The sequence below is a fragment of the Mytilus trossulus genome, chromosome 1, assembly GCF_036588685.1.
Source record: "Mytilus trossulus isolate FHL-02 chromosome 1, PNRI_Mtr1.1.1.hap1, whole genome shotgun sequence".
NCBI lineage: Eukaryota > Metazoa > Mollusca > Bivalvia > Mytilida > Mytilidae > Mytilus > Mytilus trossulus.
The window spans coordinates 35561900-35578697 of record NC_086373.1 but is presented as its reverse complement, the minus strand read 5'-3'; the positions used below and the strand labels follow the sequence as shown (position 1 = coordinate 35578697).

Here is a 16798-nt window from a genome sequence, read left to right as displayed (position 1 = left end):
AATTACAGCTTTGGTATGAGGTGTTTTTTTGGTTTTTTTTGGTTTTAATTAAGTTGAAAAAAATGTTTGTCCAGAGAACATAACTAGTGTTAACACAAACACAGGTTTTAGCCAACAACTGGTTAGAAAATTGAAATTCAAAACTTTTTTCTTTAAGTTTATTATCTATGCATAAGGCTAGAGTTTAAACCATACAAGCATCTCACTGTTTTACATACAAGGTAATTTCCATAAACCTTTCTCATTTTATTCCTCATAATAAATTACTTGGCTGAAATCTAATTTTTAATTTGTTGAAAAGTGTAGTGCCTTCAGTCTTCAATTCATTGAAAATATCACAGCGCTGAAAAATAACATTGTTTACTGACATTGAGATATTTCTCATAATTCTGAACATTTCAGACGATTTCTTAAACAACTTTACATACATAAATCACACAGGAAATAATCTTCCTTTTCATGCATTGCCTAGGTAAGGAAAGATTTCACTTTGCAACTTGATTTTATTATATTTATAAAGTGTACATCACTATATCTCCACCACTTTGTCTATATCTACCAGCTGATATCTACTATTGCTTCATTTGTAAATTGTCCTGGAAAAAATAAACAGGAAAGGCTTTAAAATATTTTAAAAAGAGATTTTAAAATTTTGAAGAAGATAAGGTAAAAAAAAATCGAAGAGAGACACTGCTCTTATAATTGTCAACTAAATCTATATCAAAATCATTGGTTAATTTGAATCTGACTTGTATATATAAATATCTTTATTTACTACTCATGTAACCCTATAGGCTAAATTTATTTACACTCAGAAATTATTACGCATTTAACATGACCAACCATATTGTGAGATTAAATACAGGAGTTACAGGTTAAGCTGTATACAGACATGAGAATACCAATATCATTATTTGGATAATCATCCTTCTGAATAATTGGCATGTATAAAGACCTCACAATAATTTCTGATATTTTTTTCATCGGGGAGTCGCTCGTTAGACGTGGGCAAGCTACCGTGGGAAAGCTACCGTTGGTCTCTCGACCATTGAGGCTGGCAAACTATACCCTTGGTAAAAAAAAATTTACGTGGGTGAAATTTTCAGCACTATTATCTCAATTTTCATATGGGTACTATTGTACAGTTTTCACTTAAAATTGATGCTGATCAAGCCATTTTTAAAAGGGTGTTCCCAACTCGGGATAAAGAGGAATTTCAATTTTATGCCCCCATTGAAATGCATTGATCTTCAAATACAATGGAGGTTCCAACTTTATGTCCCTATTAAAATGCATTGATTATCCAAATCAAACAGGGAGTTTCCAATCCCTGAACCCCCTCCTGGATTCGCCCACTGGACACCTCAACAAATAAGAAATATTAACAACTTACCCATGGCATTTAATGACTGTCCTGCACCAACGATACAGTCTTTAATCTCACATTTCTCATGTATGTGTACATTAGATCCTACAATACTACCAGTCACTGAACATCTGAAAAACAAAAATGAGAATAAGTTTAACCTTTTTGCAAAATCATCAGTTTATATGTCAACATGAAGCAATAATTGTTGATCCTGTCTGAAATACCTATACCGTTTTTCTTATATTTGATATCTTCTTCAGTTCTGGACATGTTCCAAATTTTATTTATTATACTCCAGGTCAAAATGCTGGAGTTTTGATTGGCTAATGCAAAGGAAATAGTTTACTCTCTGATGGGGCAAAGGGAGACTATTTTTTTAATGTCACCGTCTTGCAGACTTGGGGTAATTGTAATTGTAATCGCTAATCAGCTGTAATTGATTACAATTTTCAAAGTAATCATTGTAATCATTAATCAGCCAAAAATCTGATTACATGTAATTTAATCTAATCAATTACTTTTCAAAATGCCCTGTAATCCTGATTACTTTATGATTACATTCTGATTACAATGAAAAAATCTTGAACTGTGGTCAATAAATGAACCTTTTTGTTCTTCCTTATTGAATGAATATTCAACAAGTTAAGATAGTTTGGTTTACTGTTTAAAGCATGTTTATAATTGATTAGTATACTTCAGTAAGAAATAAACTGTTACAGTATTTAAAAGTCATCATTAGCCTAAGAAGAGACATGTCATGTCATACAATTTTATGTCTCTAGAGAAAGATATTATACATATATTCACAATTTAAAGATGTACATAAATATTTGATTAAAAACTATTATATTTAAGTAGTATTATACTTTTCTTTAACCCTGAATTATAATCTTTTGTTAATATTGTGATTTTTGTCAAATCTGAATTGGCAGGTAGGAAACCAATTAAGGTTTGTTTTTATTGCAATTACCAATTGAGTATACATAATGTAGCTGTAGGACAATATATATGATAAAAGATTAATCAGACATGTGCAAATCGGCGTTTTGCATTTGCGCCGATCTGCATTTCATTTGCGCCGATTTTTTCTTTCATTTGCGCCGATTTTTATTTTCATTTGCGCCGATTTTTTTACAGGTAAATTACAGGTGAACAGATATAAGAAGATGTGACATGAGTGCTAATGAGAGAACTCTCCATCAAGTCATGTTATTTTTCGTTCACTTTAGGGGCTCTTTCGTTAGCCACTTGTACAAATTTAATGAATTATCAATCATAATATGTATATAAGTGATGTCCCCTGCTCAATAAGGGAAGGTAGAAGAAGGCCTACAAGATACATCTCCAAAATTTTCCATGACCGTATCCGTACCTCTGTCTGTCAGACATCTGCCACATAGTTATGCTCGTTCTGTGTTGTGGCAATAGAATCCGTGGTGACACAGATTTTACACGATTTTATGGTACATTAGTAAGCTATGTTGTTATGCTTCAGGACACTGACATTGCGATATGTATGGCCTTCGATAATTAAAAACTTAACTCCTCGGCCCGTTTCAATATGCAATATGTCCATCGTGTTACAATGAAGTTTCAGAACAATATATGAATCAAAATTAACATAACTGAACAACATTTATAACCAGAGTTTACCAATGGTATAGTACAGTACATGTACAAGTATTAACTTACCTGTAAATCTAATTAGGAGCAATTATAAAATCGGCGCAAATGAAAAAATGAAATCGGCGCAAATGAAAGAATGTATATTTTCAAAATCGGCGCAAATGTCATACGCCCGTGCAAATTTATCTAATTAGCACAAACTAAATTAAAAGTTGGACAAATATCTTCCTTAAGATAAGTAAATTTTAGTATGTACTTGGACTGGACATGTTAAATGCATTGATTTATAGTATTGTATTTTGTTAACAATTTGTTTAAATAATTCAATCAAAATTTTACATAGTTTTTATCTGGTAACTTTATTTCATCCATATTTTAACTTTCATACACTGCACCTTGAAATACATACATAGTATGGAAGAGGTCAGAAGACAAACAGCAAACTCTTTATAAAGCTAGATTCAATTGAAGTCAAAATAATTCAGAGATAAATTATGATAAAGTGTAATGGGTGACACAATGATCATGCACGAATGTATGTATGTAGTGAGCTTTTGTGGTTTATTAAATATGAAGTTTAAGGTTGTCATTTTTTAATATACAAAACAAACTCCTTTGGAAAAAGTGCTATAGTTATATATTAAACGTTAATTCATTCACATCATTCAAAATGTTTTTTTTTTATTCATTGTAATCAGATGTAATCATGATTACTTTGCCAATGTAATCATTAATTTAATCAGACACTTTCAGAAATGATGTAATCGTTAATTTAATTTAATCGTACAAATGACAAAGTAATTGTAATTTAATCAATTACATTGAAAGTAATCGGACCCATCTCTGCCGTCTTGTAGAACAATAAAAAAAATCCATTATTTTAAGGACAATAAATAAAAGACAATACCATGCTAATGGTCTTTGTATTGGCCTTAGAAGAACTTTTTCATACACTATTGAAATAAAAAGAAATTGTTTTTCTTCCATTCTGTTGGTGTTTTTTTAACTGATGCATTGTTATATGTGTAACATCATAGTTTAGTTGCTTCAAATTAAAATCTTAAAGTATAAGACAATAATGATAGAACATTCAGTAAAATAAGTCAAATATCAGAATTAAAATAATGAAATGATGGCCATTTCCCACATGAATTTAATGGTACTAAGTGGCACAAATACTGTCATAATTACCCTTTATCATAAGGAATATTTGATGAAATTCATTGTTATACTTACCCATCTAATATATTGACATAATCCATGATGACTGAGTTAGCTATTTTACATTTGTCTCCGATCTTACAGTGTTTTCCTACGATGGCCCTCTTCACAGACGACTTTTCTCCCAATGTTGTACCTTCAGCTACTAAACATTCACTTCCTACCTATATAATTACAAAATTACATAAAATCATGAGAACAATTGTTTTATAGAAACAGTTCTCTAAAGATATATTGAAGAAGACTTTACAAAGTTGAAAAACTTGTGTCTATAGATATAGGAAGATGTGGTATCAGTGCCAATGAGACAACTAATTCTTTTGTCATTTTTCAACAATAAAATATTTTTAAACTAAAGATAATTTCACGATTCATACCAGATTGAGATTGGTTCATATTTGACCTGACAGTTTTCACTGTGAAATTGTAGTTATTTTTTTTTTTTTTTTTTTTTTTTAAATTAAAATTTATTTATATTTAAAAAAATTAAATTTGATGAATAATATTAATTTTCATATATTGAGTTATACTTTTTTACGGTCTCTATTTTGATTCTAATTGAACCATTTACATAAAGATATATACGTTTTTTTTTAAAGTTGTGTTTATTTATATATATGTACTTGTATCATTGTTTTTTATATGCATTGTAAAGCGCTTAGAGTAAATGTTTATTTAGATAAGCGCTATATAAGGCTTAAAGCACCATAAATAATAAAAATAATAATAATTTCTTGTTTAATTGTTTCCATCATACATGAATTTGAAAATTGAAACACATCAAATAAGAATTTTATATTACCTGAGATTTATTTTTAACTGTTGCTGCTGGATGGATATTTGTAATTTCCAGTTTTGGTGCAATATTCGGTAATATTTTAGGAATCTGCAATTTGAAAAAAATTAAATAAATTAAGATAATATCATTAGAATAATGAGAATCAGAAACTAATATGAATTTACATTGAAAGATCATATTGTTACAACCAACATGTTTGAAACTTCCTCCAAAAGGTAGAGGCTCCAAGAAACAAGAATGTGTCCATAGTTTTATAACTATATTTTTTTGTGTTCAGTGCACCATGATATTGGAATAAAAACTCTAATTTGGCATTAAAAATTAGAAAGATTACATCATAGGGAACATATATACTACGTTGAATGGACTTCAACTTCATCAAAAGCTACCTTGAAAAAAACCTTAAACCTGAAGCTGGAAAGATGGACGGACGGATAGACCAAGGACCATAAAAACATAATGCCCCTTGGTAGGTCAAAAACAAGAATGTGTCCTCAGTACACGGATACCACCTCGCACTATCATTTTCTATGTTCAGTGGACCGTGCAATTGGGGTCAAAACTCTAATTTCTAGAGAACATGTGTACTGAGTTTCAAGTTTATTGAACTTCAACTTCATCAAATACTACTTTAACCTAAAGCTAGCAGATAGACAGATGAATGGACCAACAGACCCCGATACCGAAAAATATAATGCCCTAAGGTAGGGTAAAAAAAAAAAAAAAGAATAAAAACTTTATGTACCTGTTTGTTGGATTCACTGTAGGCTGACAGTGTGTTAGCTCTGACACAAAAGCCTCCATCTTGTACATAAGCATAACAACGAATTCTGTTGTCATGGTACAAATCTTCCATATCACCTTGGTGATCAATCCATGTTGACATTTCCTGAACATCCTTTGTTAATGGGTCTTCTGATGAAAAACTGAATATATCTAAAATGACAAATACATTCTACTTTAACAATTTCAAATGGCTTTAGTTTCAGACATTGTATTTAATCAAGTTTCTTTTACCAAGGAACAGAAATTTAAAAAAAAACATGCAATAAAGTTTTTTGTTTTTTGGTTGTTTGAATTTATCTCTGTTCATTTTCCATCAATTATAATACAGCTTGTAGGTTTTTAGTAATTCACAAATATTCTATATTTTTAATGATTGTTGATTAATGTCAAAGTTGGGAATGTTTGCCCTTTCAAAGTTCGATGAAATGTCCAGAAAAGGTCCTTTTAAGGATTGTTGAAGACTACATGTCATTCTCTACATTTATTGATTTTATTTCTCATGGTTGGGAATGTTAACCTTTTCAATTTTTAATTATTTTTTTTGGTGTTAAAGTTGGGAATTTGATCTCATTCATCGTTTTTGTCAATTGTTCAGAAGAGGTCCTTTCCTAGGATTGTTAAAGACTTCATGCTGATCTCTAAACCACTATTGGTATTTTGTGTCTAATTTGTTTTTAAATGTCAAGGAGAGATCCTTTTCTAGAATTGTTGAAGACTACATGTTGACATGTAGATGTCATTTGATTTTTTTTGTGTGTCAGTGAGCACTTTACCATTGACATTTACCCAACAAATATGATTTTCATTTGAGAAGTCTAATGCATGAATGACATTTAATAAATTTCACAAATGTGAACATATGCATTTCTTGAGAAATTAATTTTTTTTTCACAAATCTGCTTCATATCATACTCTCTCAGACAGGGGAAACATCAAAATTAGAAAGAAAGAACCAAAATCATCTTCACTTTGTTATAACAACCTTTTCAAATACTGTGGATTCATTTATTTTTTGTGGTTTTGACAATCTCTGTATCCAAACCCTATTAAAAATATGTATTTTGTTGAACATTTGATTTCGTGGTTTACCTGTACCAACGAAATCCACGAAATTTGGTATCCAACGAATAATAATGAATCCACAGTATATCTATTAATAACCATATCACTATACCTGGCTTTGTATCTTCTGATATCACAGACTGGTTGGTGTTAGGCATTTCTTGTTTTGGTTTACTAAACTGTTTCTTTACTAAATATGGTATAAGTTCACTTTTTATAGATGATATTGATCTGAAAATAAATTATAAAATAATGAACTTGTTTCAGTTTTGTTAAATTTAATCATTATGTGATAAAGCAGAATTGCTTTTAGCTTGTTTGGAGACTTTGTTCATAGAAAAGATGAGGTTGTGAGGTAAAAGCCTGCATGAGTCAGGTGCCCTCGACTCAGATATTGATTGACTAGGGTTGCCAGTTGTATTACCAAAGGTCAATGGTTTTCTCTGGGCACTTCAGCTTTCTCCTTCCTAAATAGCTGCCCGATGAGCACATGATACACTCATTGCATTTTCATAGAATAAAGTTCAATTACTTCTCAATGTCATATCAGAAATCGGTGAAAATCAAAAGGGAGCTTACATCAATAGATAAAAACAAATCACCAAAGTTTCATGAGACTTGCTGAAGGCATTTTGGAGTTATTGTTTGAAAACTGGAAAAATTCCCCATTTTAATGAATAAAACCACACAACTCGAAAACGTATGATCTAAAATTTATAAAATAAAAGGGAGCTCATGTCAATGGATAATAAATTGCATCACTAAGGTAACTGGATATGACCACAGATCTCCAACCCTGTAGTCAAATAATTACAAATTGGTTATATGATTTGAATTCATATTCAATTTTTTGCTTTTGAGCAATACACTATGCTGTTGCAAATTGACCCCCCCCCCCCCCCCCCCCCCCCCTCTGCCCCAAAAAACCAATTTTACCCTATGTTTTGCTTTTTTGCAATACACTATGCTGTTGAATATCAACCCCTCAAAAAAAATATTTGAAGCAATTTTCTTTTAATTTCTGAAATCTGAAAAATTGCTCCCCCTCTCCATATTTTTTCACCTCCCTCCTTTCCCTTATTTCCAAAATTTGGATTCCCCCTCAAGATATGGTTAGTATCTCAATTCAAATTTCTAATAGAGTATGCAACAATAATTACCCATTTAAATACATAGTAACTGCTAAAAATAAATTGACAGCTATTCACTTCAAGACAATCATCATTTCTGAATACATAATTTACAAGCAGTGTAAGGGATGTAATCAAACAGTGTTCTTTAATTTGATTACCTCCCTTACACTGAATTTTTAAAATGTCTTAATTGTCCAATAACAAGAAAACCTTTGTTTTCCCCTTATTTTTGCTCCTAATTACTGAATGGTGTGTCCCAAAAGTCAATCCTAACCATTCCTTTGTTGAATCAGAACTTGTGGTATAATTTCAGAGGTATTCATTCATTTCAACACAAGTTATTTTCTGTCTAAAATCAAACAATTATAGAAACAAAATGGGGCTCATGTCAATAGATATAAACAATTCTCCAAAGATTTATGCAAATTGGTTAAAAAGTTTTTGAGTTAATATGTGACATGTTGACAACGAACGAACAGAAGGGCTGACAATATAAGTTATTTGGTTCGCTACTGACCCCATACGGATCCATAGAGGGTTAGTAAAATCCATAGGGGGTGAGGCCGGAGGCCGAGTCCCCTATGAATTTTATTCACCCTCTATGGATCCGTAGGGGGTCAGTAGTTAACCGTATAACGAATTTATCGGACGCTGGACTTTTTTTGCGGCGTTTTGTTGAAAAATAAACAATGAAACACAACAACATTAATAGATGACGTCGCCATTAACGCGTCACGAACCCCATATGAAACTTACTAACCCCATACGGTCTCATAGGGGGTCACCACGTGACGGCGTTTAACCAATCACAACGTGATTATTCATCTAAGGTCCGATAATAGTATACTATAATGCGTCCCATAAAGGGTGAATGCTGAAAGTGGCATTTAATAAGGACAATATCACTATGAATTCTTGAAACTGATTTTTTTTATATAGAGAGCAATAGAGCAAAGAACTAGTTGTGTGCCTCCATAAAGCAGGTAAAAATATTTCTGCCAGTGGTATTTTCTTCTTTAATAATAATATAACCTTAGAATACTCACTGTGACGTAGACAGATAATCAATCACCCATTTCTTTATTAAATATAAATGACAATCTGTTAAGCCAGATTTTATGTTTATAAATGGATGTCTGAAAATAAATAAAAACATGATTAAAATTTGTAGAAACAAGTTACTGTAAATTCAGAAATTACTGCGCTTATGCCATTTGAGACAAAAATGAGATTTTCTTATTGCAAGATTGAGAAAAATCCTGTTTAATTCATATGAAAAATTTCAAAATGCAAGTTTATTTTATTGTGATTATAACCCTGTTGCATTTTTTGCAATGATAAAAACATTGCAATAATTTCTGAATTCAAAGTATATGTAATCATTGTCATGAATACTCAACACTTCATCACTAACAGCATAGTTAGTTTCAATTCAAACAGTGTTATATTCTCTGGTTGTACTAAAAAATAGGATTAAGAAATAATTGATGCAAGCTATATTTTAATGTAGTTTGAACATGGGCAGGCATTATATTCATGATAATTTTTGCCCAAGCGATCTATACATGCTATATAGCTCTAGACTGAAATTTAAAGTCAATGCATTTTTTCCTATTTTCTGTATTGACTGAACTAAATATTGAATAAAAAGGAACATGATATGTCCCATGGTTTCAATTTATCAACTCATTATAGATACAAGGAGTAAAATTCATATGGTATGTTTCTATTCTAATATAACATTAAAGTAAGCCAGAAAATTTCCCATTACAAATTCTGATTATTATTTAATCACTGCAAAATCATTAAAAATGTAGAGAAAACAATTGAACTTTTGAAACCTTTTTAAAACAGATTTTCTGAAGGTGACTGTGTCTTCTAAATCTGCTTCTGATGCCATAAATAATACCCTGTCTCCTCTCTCGTCAAATCCAATAAAATCTTTCTCTGTAATTATATTTATCTTGTATTAATTTTACATTGTGCTATTTCTGCTATGAAAGGAGTAGGTCCGGTAAGGACCGATTTTGGACTCAAATTTCAGTTTCATCTGACGAAAGATTTTGACCACTTTTTAAACACTTAAGTGTCTATTTCATTTGATTCAATTTATTTTTGTGAAAGATTTTAACTCATTTAATCATAAAAAAACGATCCGATTCAAGCTAAAATATGAAAAATCTACCAAATATGCGAAAAAATGTAACTTTTCAGATGGTTTTTGTCAAAAATGAAAGTGGCCCCATCCGTGTTCATCCTCAATCTTTATATATGTTATGTATTATCATCAAATACAACTTCCATTTAAATATTTTGGATAAACACGAATGCGGCCACTTTCGTTTTACACGGAAACCGTCTAAAATTTAACTAAAATGCTTGAATTTTGATGATTTCAGTAATTTAGCATGACTTAATGGTGCTACTTTCATTGCTAGTACTCAATATATGTGCATTGTATTGCCAAAAACAACCAATATTTATGTAGCAGAACCATTCTACTGTTCAATAAATAACTAAAAGTTTACATTTTATCAATTTTGTAAAACTGCTATATTTTGGGGCCAAAAAAGGCTCTTACCGGACCTACTCCTTTAATTTATTAACAAAAAAACAATAGGCAATTCAAAATGCTGTGTTAGTAAGTAGATTAACCCTTATGCTGCTGCGTGTTTTTTTTTGTGTTAATTTATTTTAAAACAGTATATTCTTTTACAGACTGCTGTATCTTTTTTTTATTAAAAGAGATAAAGACAAAGTTAGTGCGGGTTGCGTACATCATCACGACATATGCCGTGTATAGCGTTGAAAGGGTAAAAATATTCAAATCATATATAAAATTTTATAAATTCAGAGTATAACATCATCAGCATTGAAAAATAATATAGCCAACTTATAAAAGTTATACAAGTTCATGATAAATGATTTCAAAAAACATTTATTTGCAATAATGATAGCAACACATTTACATTAAAGTATTTTAATATTTTGACATGCAGAAGTTGCAGCAATGCTGTTATCATTGAAGAGTTAATTGTCTGTCAAACTTTTATTTTCTTCCTGAACTGCTGATGTGCAATCACATGTATTGTAATAATTTCACATAAATATGAAACAACTGAATGTAAATTAGATAACAATAATTATATTCTGTTTAGGCTACGTACATGACATAATGGAGATAACTCATGTATGAGCCAGTCCATAAGAAAAGGTACATAAACGAAAAATTATTATTGGTAGTAGACTTGTGATTTATAAAACAAATTAACTTTTCCTCATATCCTAAAGCTGTGAGCTTTACGAACCTGTAAGTGCTGAGCCCCCCCCCCCCCTTTTCCCATAGTTTTAAATTAAAATTATATTAAATTAAATTAAATTATATAAACAAACGACAACTACTGTAAATGGCTTGATTTGCCACATGATGTTAACTCCATTTCAATCATTTTCAAAATACAGTTTAAATGGCTTGATTTGCCAAATGATAATTTTAACTCCGGTAGCAGTGGGGATAAGGCTCTCGCTTTCAATGCTGATATCAATGCAATCAAAACGGGCAATGGTTGGATTCCCTTGCAACGACGGTTAATTTATATAATATTTAATAACTTAACTTAAATTTCCATTTCTAAAACACAAGATGACATAATTTTTATGTTTTCCCTCATGTTTAAATGTTGTCTTACTTTAAACCTGTAGAACTGATGAAAATGATTCACTTTTTGTCTCTAAAGCATCGTAAATGTTTAAGTGTGGTCCTAATAGCATTAGTCCAGGGAACAAATGATTTTACATTTGCTCAAATACAAAACAAATCAGATATTTTTACATCTTTTTCTGTTTTAATTGACAAAATCGGGATAGAATTGACAATTTTATGAATGTTTACATTATAGTGAATTTTTTCCAGATAAAATCGTTTCAAAAAATATCACAAAAATATGACAACAAATTTATTAACATGTCCTGTAAAATTTATCAAAAGAACCTATTGTACCTTTACGCATGGACATTCTTACATGTATATAAACTTTCTGAAAGAATTTTTTGTTTTTAGTTTTTAGTTTACTGTGGATTTATTGTATAGGGTTATTGCATGAATATTGGGAAATATTGTCCCGAGTAGAATTTTATATTGCACAAGCTTGCGCGTGCAATATTTGTTCTACGAGGGACAATATTCCCCAATATTCATGCAATAACCCTTTTATTGTATAGCAATATAATATTTGAAAGTAAAAATTGGTTTAAACTGAGATTTTTTCGTTCATGACGTCATGAAGTTTGAAGATTTATTGCACTAGTGCAATATTACAATTTATTGCACGCTAACATTTGGTTACTTTCTGTTGGAAATATTATATTGCTATACAATAATTAATATTATTCATCATGTTTGTTGGATACCAATTATTGTGGGTTTCATGGCTATAGGAACCACAAATTTAAATGTTCAACAAATTACAAATTTTTTATAGGCTTTGTATGTGGAGATTGGCAAAACCACGAAATCAAATATCTACAAACATGCAAATTTTCCGAAATCCACAAAAAGTTGATACCCATGAAAAGAGTAAAAAAACTACAACAGTAACACTATCCAGAATCAACAATATTTAGTTTACCTGAACGTTTCCGTGACTTGACACCAGGTGGAGCTATATCGAGGTATTGTTGAGGCACTGTAGACAATAACATGGTGACTGATGCATTGTATGTTCTGTGTACATTAGCTATGTGATGTAAGGAGAGGTCAGTAATCAGGTCACAACTGATGACTAAAACATCTGTCTATAAACAACATATATATATTTTATTCATAATGCAAGCACACAAGACATGTCAATACCAGACTTTCATTCACTTTAAGGGATCCTGCACATTAAAGGTAGGGGTCAGTTTATGGTTAGGGTTATGTAATGGTTGGATTTTAAGCTATTAGTAGTGTTAGGAAAAGGTAAGAGTTAGTTTTAGAGTTAAATCAGGAAAAAACTATATGATTTGGGCACACTAAAGTACTGTAGACCAGCTTATTTTCACAAATACTTTATTTTTTATTTAACCCTTACTAGTCCACTTCCCAGCATATTATTTTTCAGTGATTGTCTGATTTACTTGATGAAGTTAAATAAGGAAAGATTCGAGTTATACATATTCCCAGCAATTTAAATAAGTGCTATTTTTCTGCCATCTAAACTCACCAAAATATATATCTCTTGCGAATTACTTGGTTTACAGTAAATGGCAGACATTAATGTTGCACAAACTTTTGAGTATTTCCTAAGGTCATTTAGAATCTCCATTCAAAGTCATATCTGTAATGGATAAAAATATAAAACTTACCTTGATTTTTCCTTTTAGGTTTCTTAATGAGTCAGCAGTACCCAAATCATTATCTGGTATAGGTTCAAATATTAACTTCATTTTAACACCATGAATGTCCACTAAGGTTTTCTGTATTTCATTTAAAGTGGACTGCAACACAATCACTATGGCTTCTACAAGAAACAGAATTTGGTTAGTTTTTGTTTATCATTTCTTTGTGACATTTCATCTCTTAAAAATATTTCTAGATCTATTATTTCAATTAACAATGACCTTGTTGGTCACATATCTAGATTTTTTTTAAATTTTTGAACTTTGGCATTTGATCCAGCATTTTGATATTTTGCATTCAAAATTTTTGGTTGTAAATTATAGTATTTATGTAGAACATATGTATATATCTTTTATATGTTCAGAAAGTCAGGTGTGTTCTTCATCAAAGAAGTTATCAAACTATGAGGGGTCTAATAATATATTTTTTCAGGTGTGTTCTTCATCAAAGAAGTTATCAAACTATGACATGTATGAGGGGTCTAATAATATATATTTTTTACAAGCATCTGTGTTAAGTTTATTATAAACTAGTAGTTGTGGCACGATCATTTTTACCATAACAAAGGTAACTCAAAAGTTTAATAATGTGCATGTATGTTTTAAGCTAAAAATTATTATAAACAAATCTCAAACCTTCAAATCCAGCTCTCTCTAGCATATTAACAGGATACCAAATCATTGGCATGTTCCCTACCGGAAGTAAGGCTTTTGGGCATTTTGATGTCAGATCAGTCATCCTTGACCCCTCCCCAGCAGCCATAATTACTGGCATAAACTCCATTTTATATAGATCTTTGAGGGAAAATCTGGTAACCTAACTAAAGAAAAAAGAAAAGATGTATTAAGCTTACCTTATTCTGAAAGCAAATAGATTTTTGTTGACATTTGAATGGAAATTCTGATAAATTTTCAGACAGTTTTGCAGTATAACAATTTTTGATGTGCATGTACCAGGTAATTGTAAAGTGAAATATTTTTTTCAATTGTATCATCAATTCCTAGTCACCCCTCAAGCAAGTATCAAATTGTAGTTTTTCACTACTATGCTCCTGAAGTTTTTCATCATCTAAATATAAAATTGAAGCTTATCATAATGTTATGATATCAAAAATATGTTAATTCTTTTTTTGTCTTAAATGTGTTTATTTCAAATAAAAATGTATTCATGTTATTAAATAACAAGGCAAAGTGTAATTTTAAGTTTATTATTGTCCCAGCAGCTTGTGGTTGACTTAATTTCAGAGCAACATACTTGTTTATATGAGACCTCTGTTTAATCAATTTTATTCAGTCAGGAATCTACTTTGTCAGAATTATCTCTCCATTACGCCAGTTCATTTTCACAATCTTAGAAATGGAAGCCATTGTAGGGATGAAGCACTTCCAACTTTGCTCTTGGAAACCGATAAATGTATTCACATTGCACCATTACAATCCTTATATGTCAGTTGTATTTTAAAAGACAAATGTATCAACTAGCTAATGAGCATCAGTTAATGATCTTGTCTGCATTGATTCAACTTAAAACTATTGTCTGATCGGTTGTCAGGCGGAATTTTCGAATATTCATATACATTTAAAAAATTCTAATTAAATATTTGGTGGAAGGGCAGACTCAAGATTTTTTAAGTGGTTGAAGAATATAAACCATAGTTATCACACACAAAAAATTATGATTTTTCAAAGATATGCATTTTCATCATCCAATTTGAAAGACTGTCGTCAAGTACTTTTAGTAAAAAAAATAGCTATTCAAACACACCTTCTCTGTTTTTGTGACTCATTAGATAGGTATTTCACTTGACCAATATATTTCATCTTTCAGGACTGTTATTTTTTTGTGTTATAAAGGCAATCTGTAGCTTTGATAAAAAAATTGATAGAATCTGCTGAAGCGAGACAATGTATGAAATATTCTTACTTTGAACGATATATATATATCAAGACAAAATATTCAACTCAAACACGCCCTAATATAAAAAGGTGCACTCGATTTTCTCTTTTTGATACAATTGTTTCCCATTTTTGGGAATTTTTTCTTGAGTCACATAATGGAAGGGCAAACACGAAAATTTTTGGACTAATAGATTGATACGTTTTCCGTCCGTGGTAATTTTTTCAAAAAAATTAGAGTTTATGCATTTTCTTCATCCAACTTGAAAGATACCCATGTCGTTGACTTGAAATTTAATTGTTCTGCTTACCTATGTACTAAATAAATTGAAAACTTATGCAAATGGTGTTTTTAAAATAAAATACCTCGTAATTGAGAAGAAAATTGTAATTTTGTTTGTTTCTATTGACTTTTAAAATTTGTGTCACTGTACATGTAGTAAACAATACAGTACACATTTACCGCCTTCTCTAACAAAGAGGGTCATTCTTTTGTTCTATTTCAACCTGGTTTCCGACTGTATTAAGCTATGTTTTCTTTTGTAATAGTTCAAATTACTTCCCTTTGTCAATCATAGACTGGTTCCATACCGGACAAAATTGGCTTAAGCTAATGCAATGCATGATGAATTGAAAGTGATGTATTGGGGGTTTAACTGATTTTTCACGAAACATAATTTCTGATGTCAAAAGTATTTAATTAAACAACAAATTTATGTTATTAAAATATTTGAAAACCTTATAAATTACTCACATTACGAACAGGTCGATTTACTTTTTCTGTTAGCTCTCCATTGTAAATAAAAATTAAAGTCCCTCATAAGGGATACAACTTTTTTGGGAATCTCTAAATACAGGGTCAATTACGGGAATAGGCAAATAGCCTATTGATAATGTAACTTGCATACTTTTGTGCTTTTGCACAGCAATCTATTGTATACAAATGTGTTATGCTTTTAATAGCAATGCTTTTGTTAGTTGCAAATATTATTTAATGTGCATAGCACTCATGACCCCAAAGCAATGCATTTAACAGTCAAATAACCAGAAAAAAATGGACTACAGCTGATTGGACTGTGGACATATGGTCTATTTAACATTGTTCAGCTGATTCCTCTCTCATTGATGACTGTAGTCAGTATAAGGCCTATTTACTATAAAGAAAAGAGTTTTAAATATAACTTACAAGCTTCCTTTCAAAGCATTTATTTTAGCAGTAAACTTGATTTCAATGATGAAATAACAGCAAGCATTGGTAAATTTTTTTTCAAGTTCAATGTCAAAATATTTGTTATTTGCAAAAACCTTTTTCATTTGGTATAAACAGTGAACTGACCAAGAATTTAAAAGTAAAACCATAAACGGACATGATGAGGATATTTTACGGATTTTCTTAATTGGTAGTGAATAAATGATAGATTCTGATCAAAAACCTTTGTTAACGGACCAATATTTGACATAAAAGTTAGCATATATCTAAAAATTATTATTATTGATTAAACACGAATATATTTAAAGGTGTAAGAA

At 30.5% G+C, this 16798-nt stretch overlaps 1 protein-coding gene across 2 annotated transcripts; it reads right to left on the bottom strand.

Moving 5' to 3' along the window:
- Nucleotides 1-272: 272 nt before the first annotated feature.
- LOC134722844 (translation initiation factor eIF2B subunit gamma-like) lies at nt 273-16597 on the bottom strand. Of its 2 annotated transcripts, none has more exons than XM_063586478.1 (12): nt 16458-16597; nt 14012-14196; nt 13343-13497; nt 12625-12790; nt 9838-9943; nt 9043-9132; nt 6976-7094; nt 5761-5951; nt 5019-5102; nt 4232-4380; nt 1394-1497; nt 273-596 (listed from the first exon to the last, which is right to left on the bottom strand). In XM_063586478.1, the coding sequence occupies exons 2-12, from the start codon at nt 14157-14159 to the stop codon at nt 556-558; spliced, it is 1353 nt and encodes a 450-aa protein (XP_063442548.1). In that variant the 5' UTR covers nt 14160-14196; nt 16458-16597; the 3' UTR covers nt 273-555. The 2 variants fall into 2 exon arrangements, with proteins under 2 accessions (XP_063442548.1, XP_063442556.1); XM_063586486.1 differs by having other exon boundaries at nt 14012-14192; nt 16458-16577.
- Between the last annotated feature and the right edge of the window lie 201 nt (nt 16598-16798).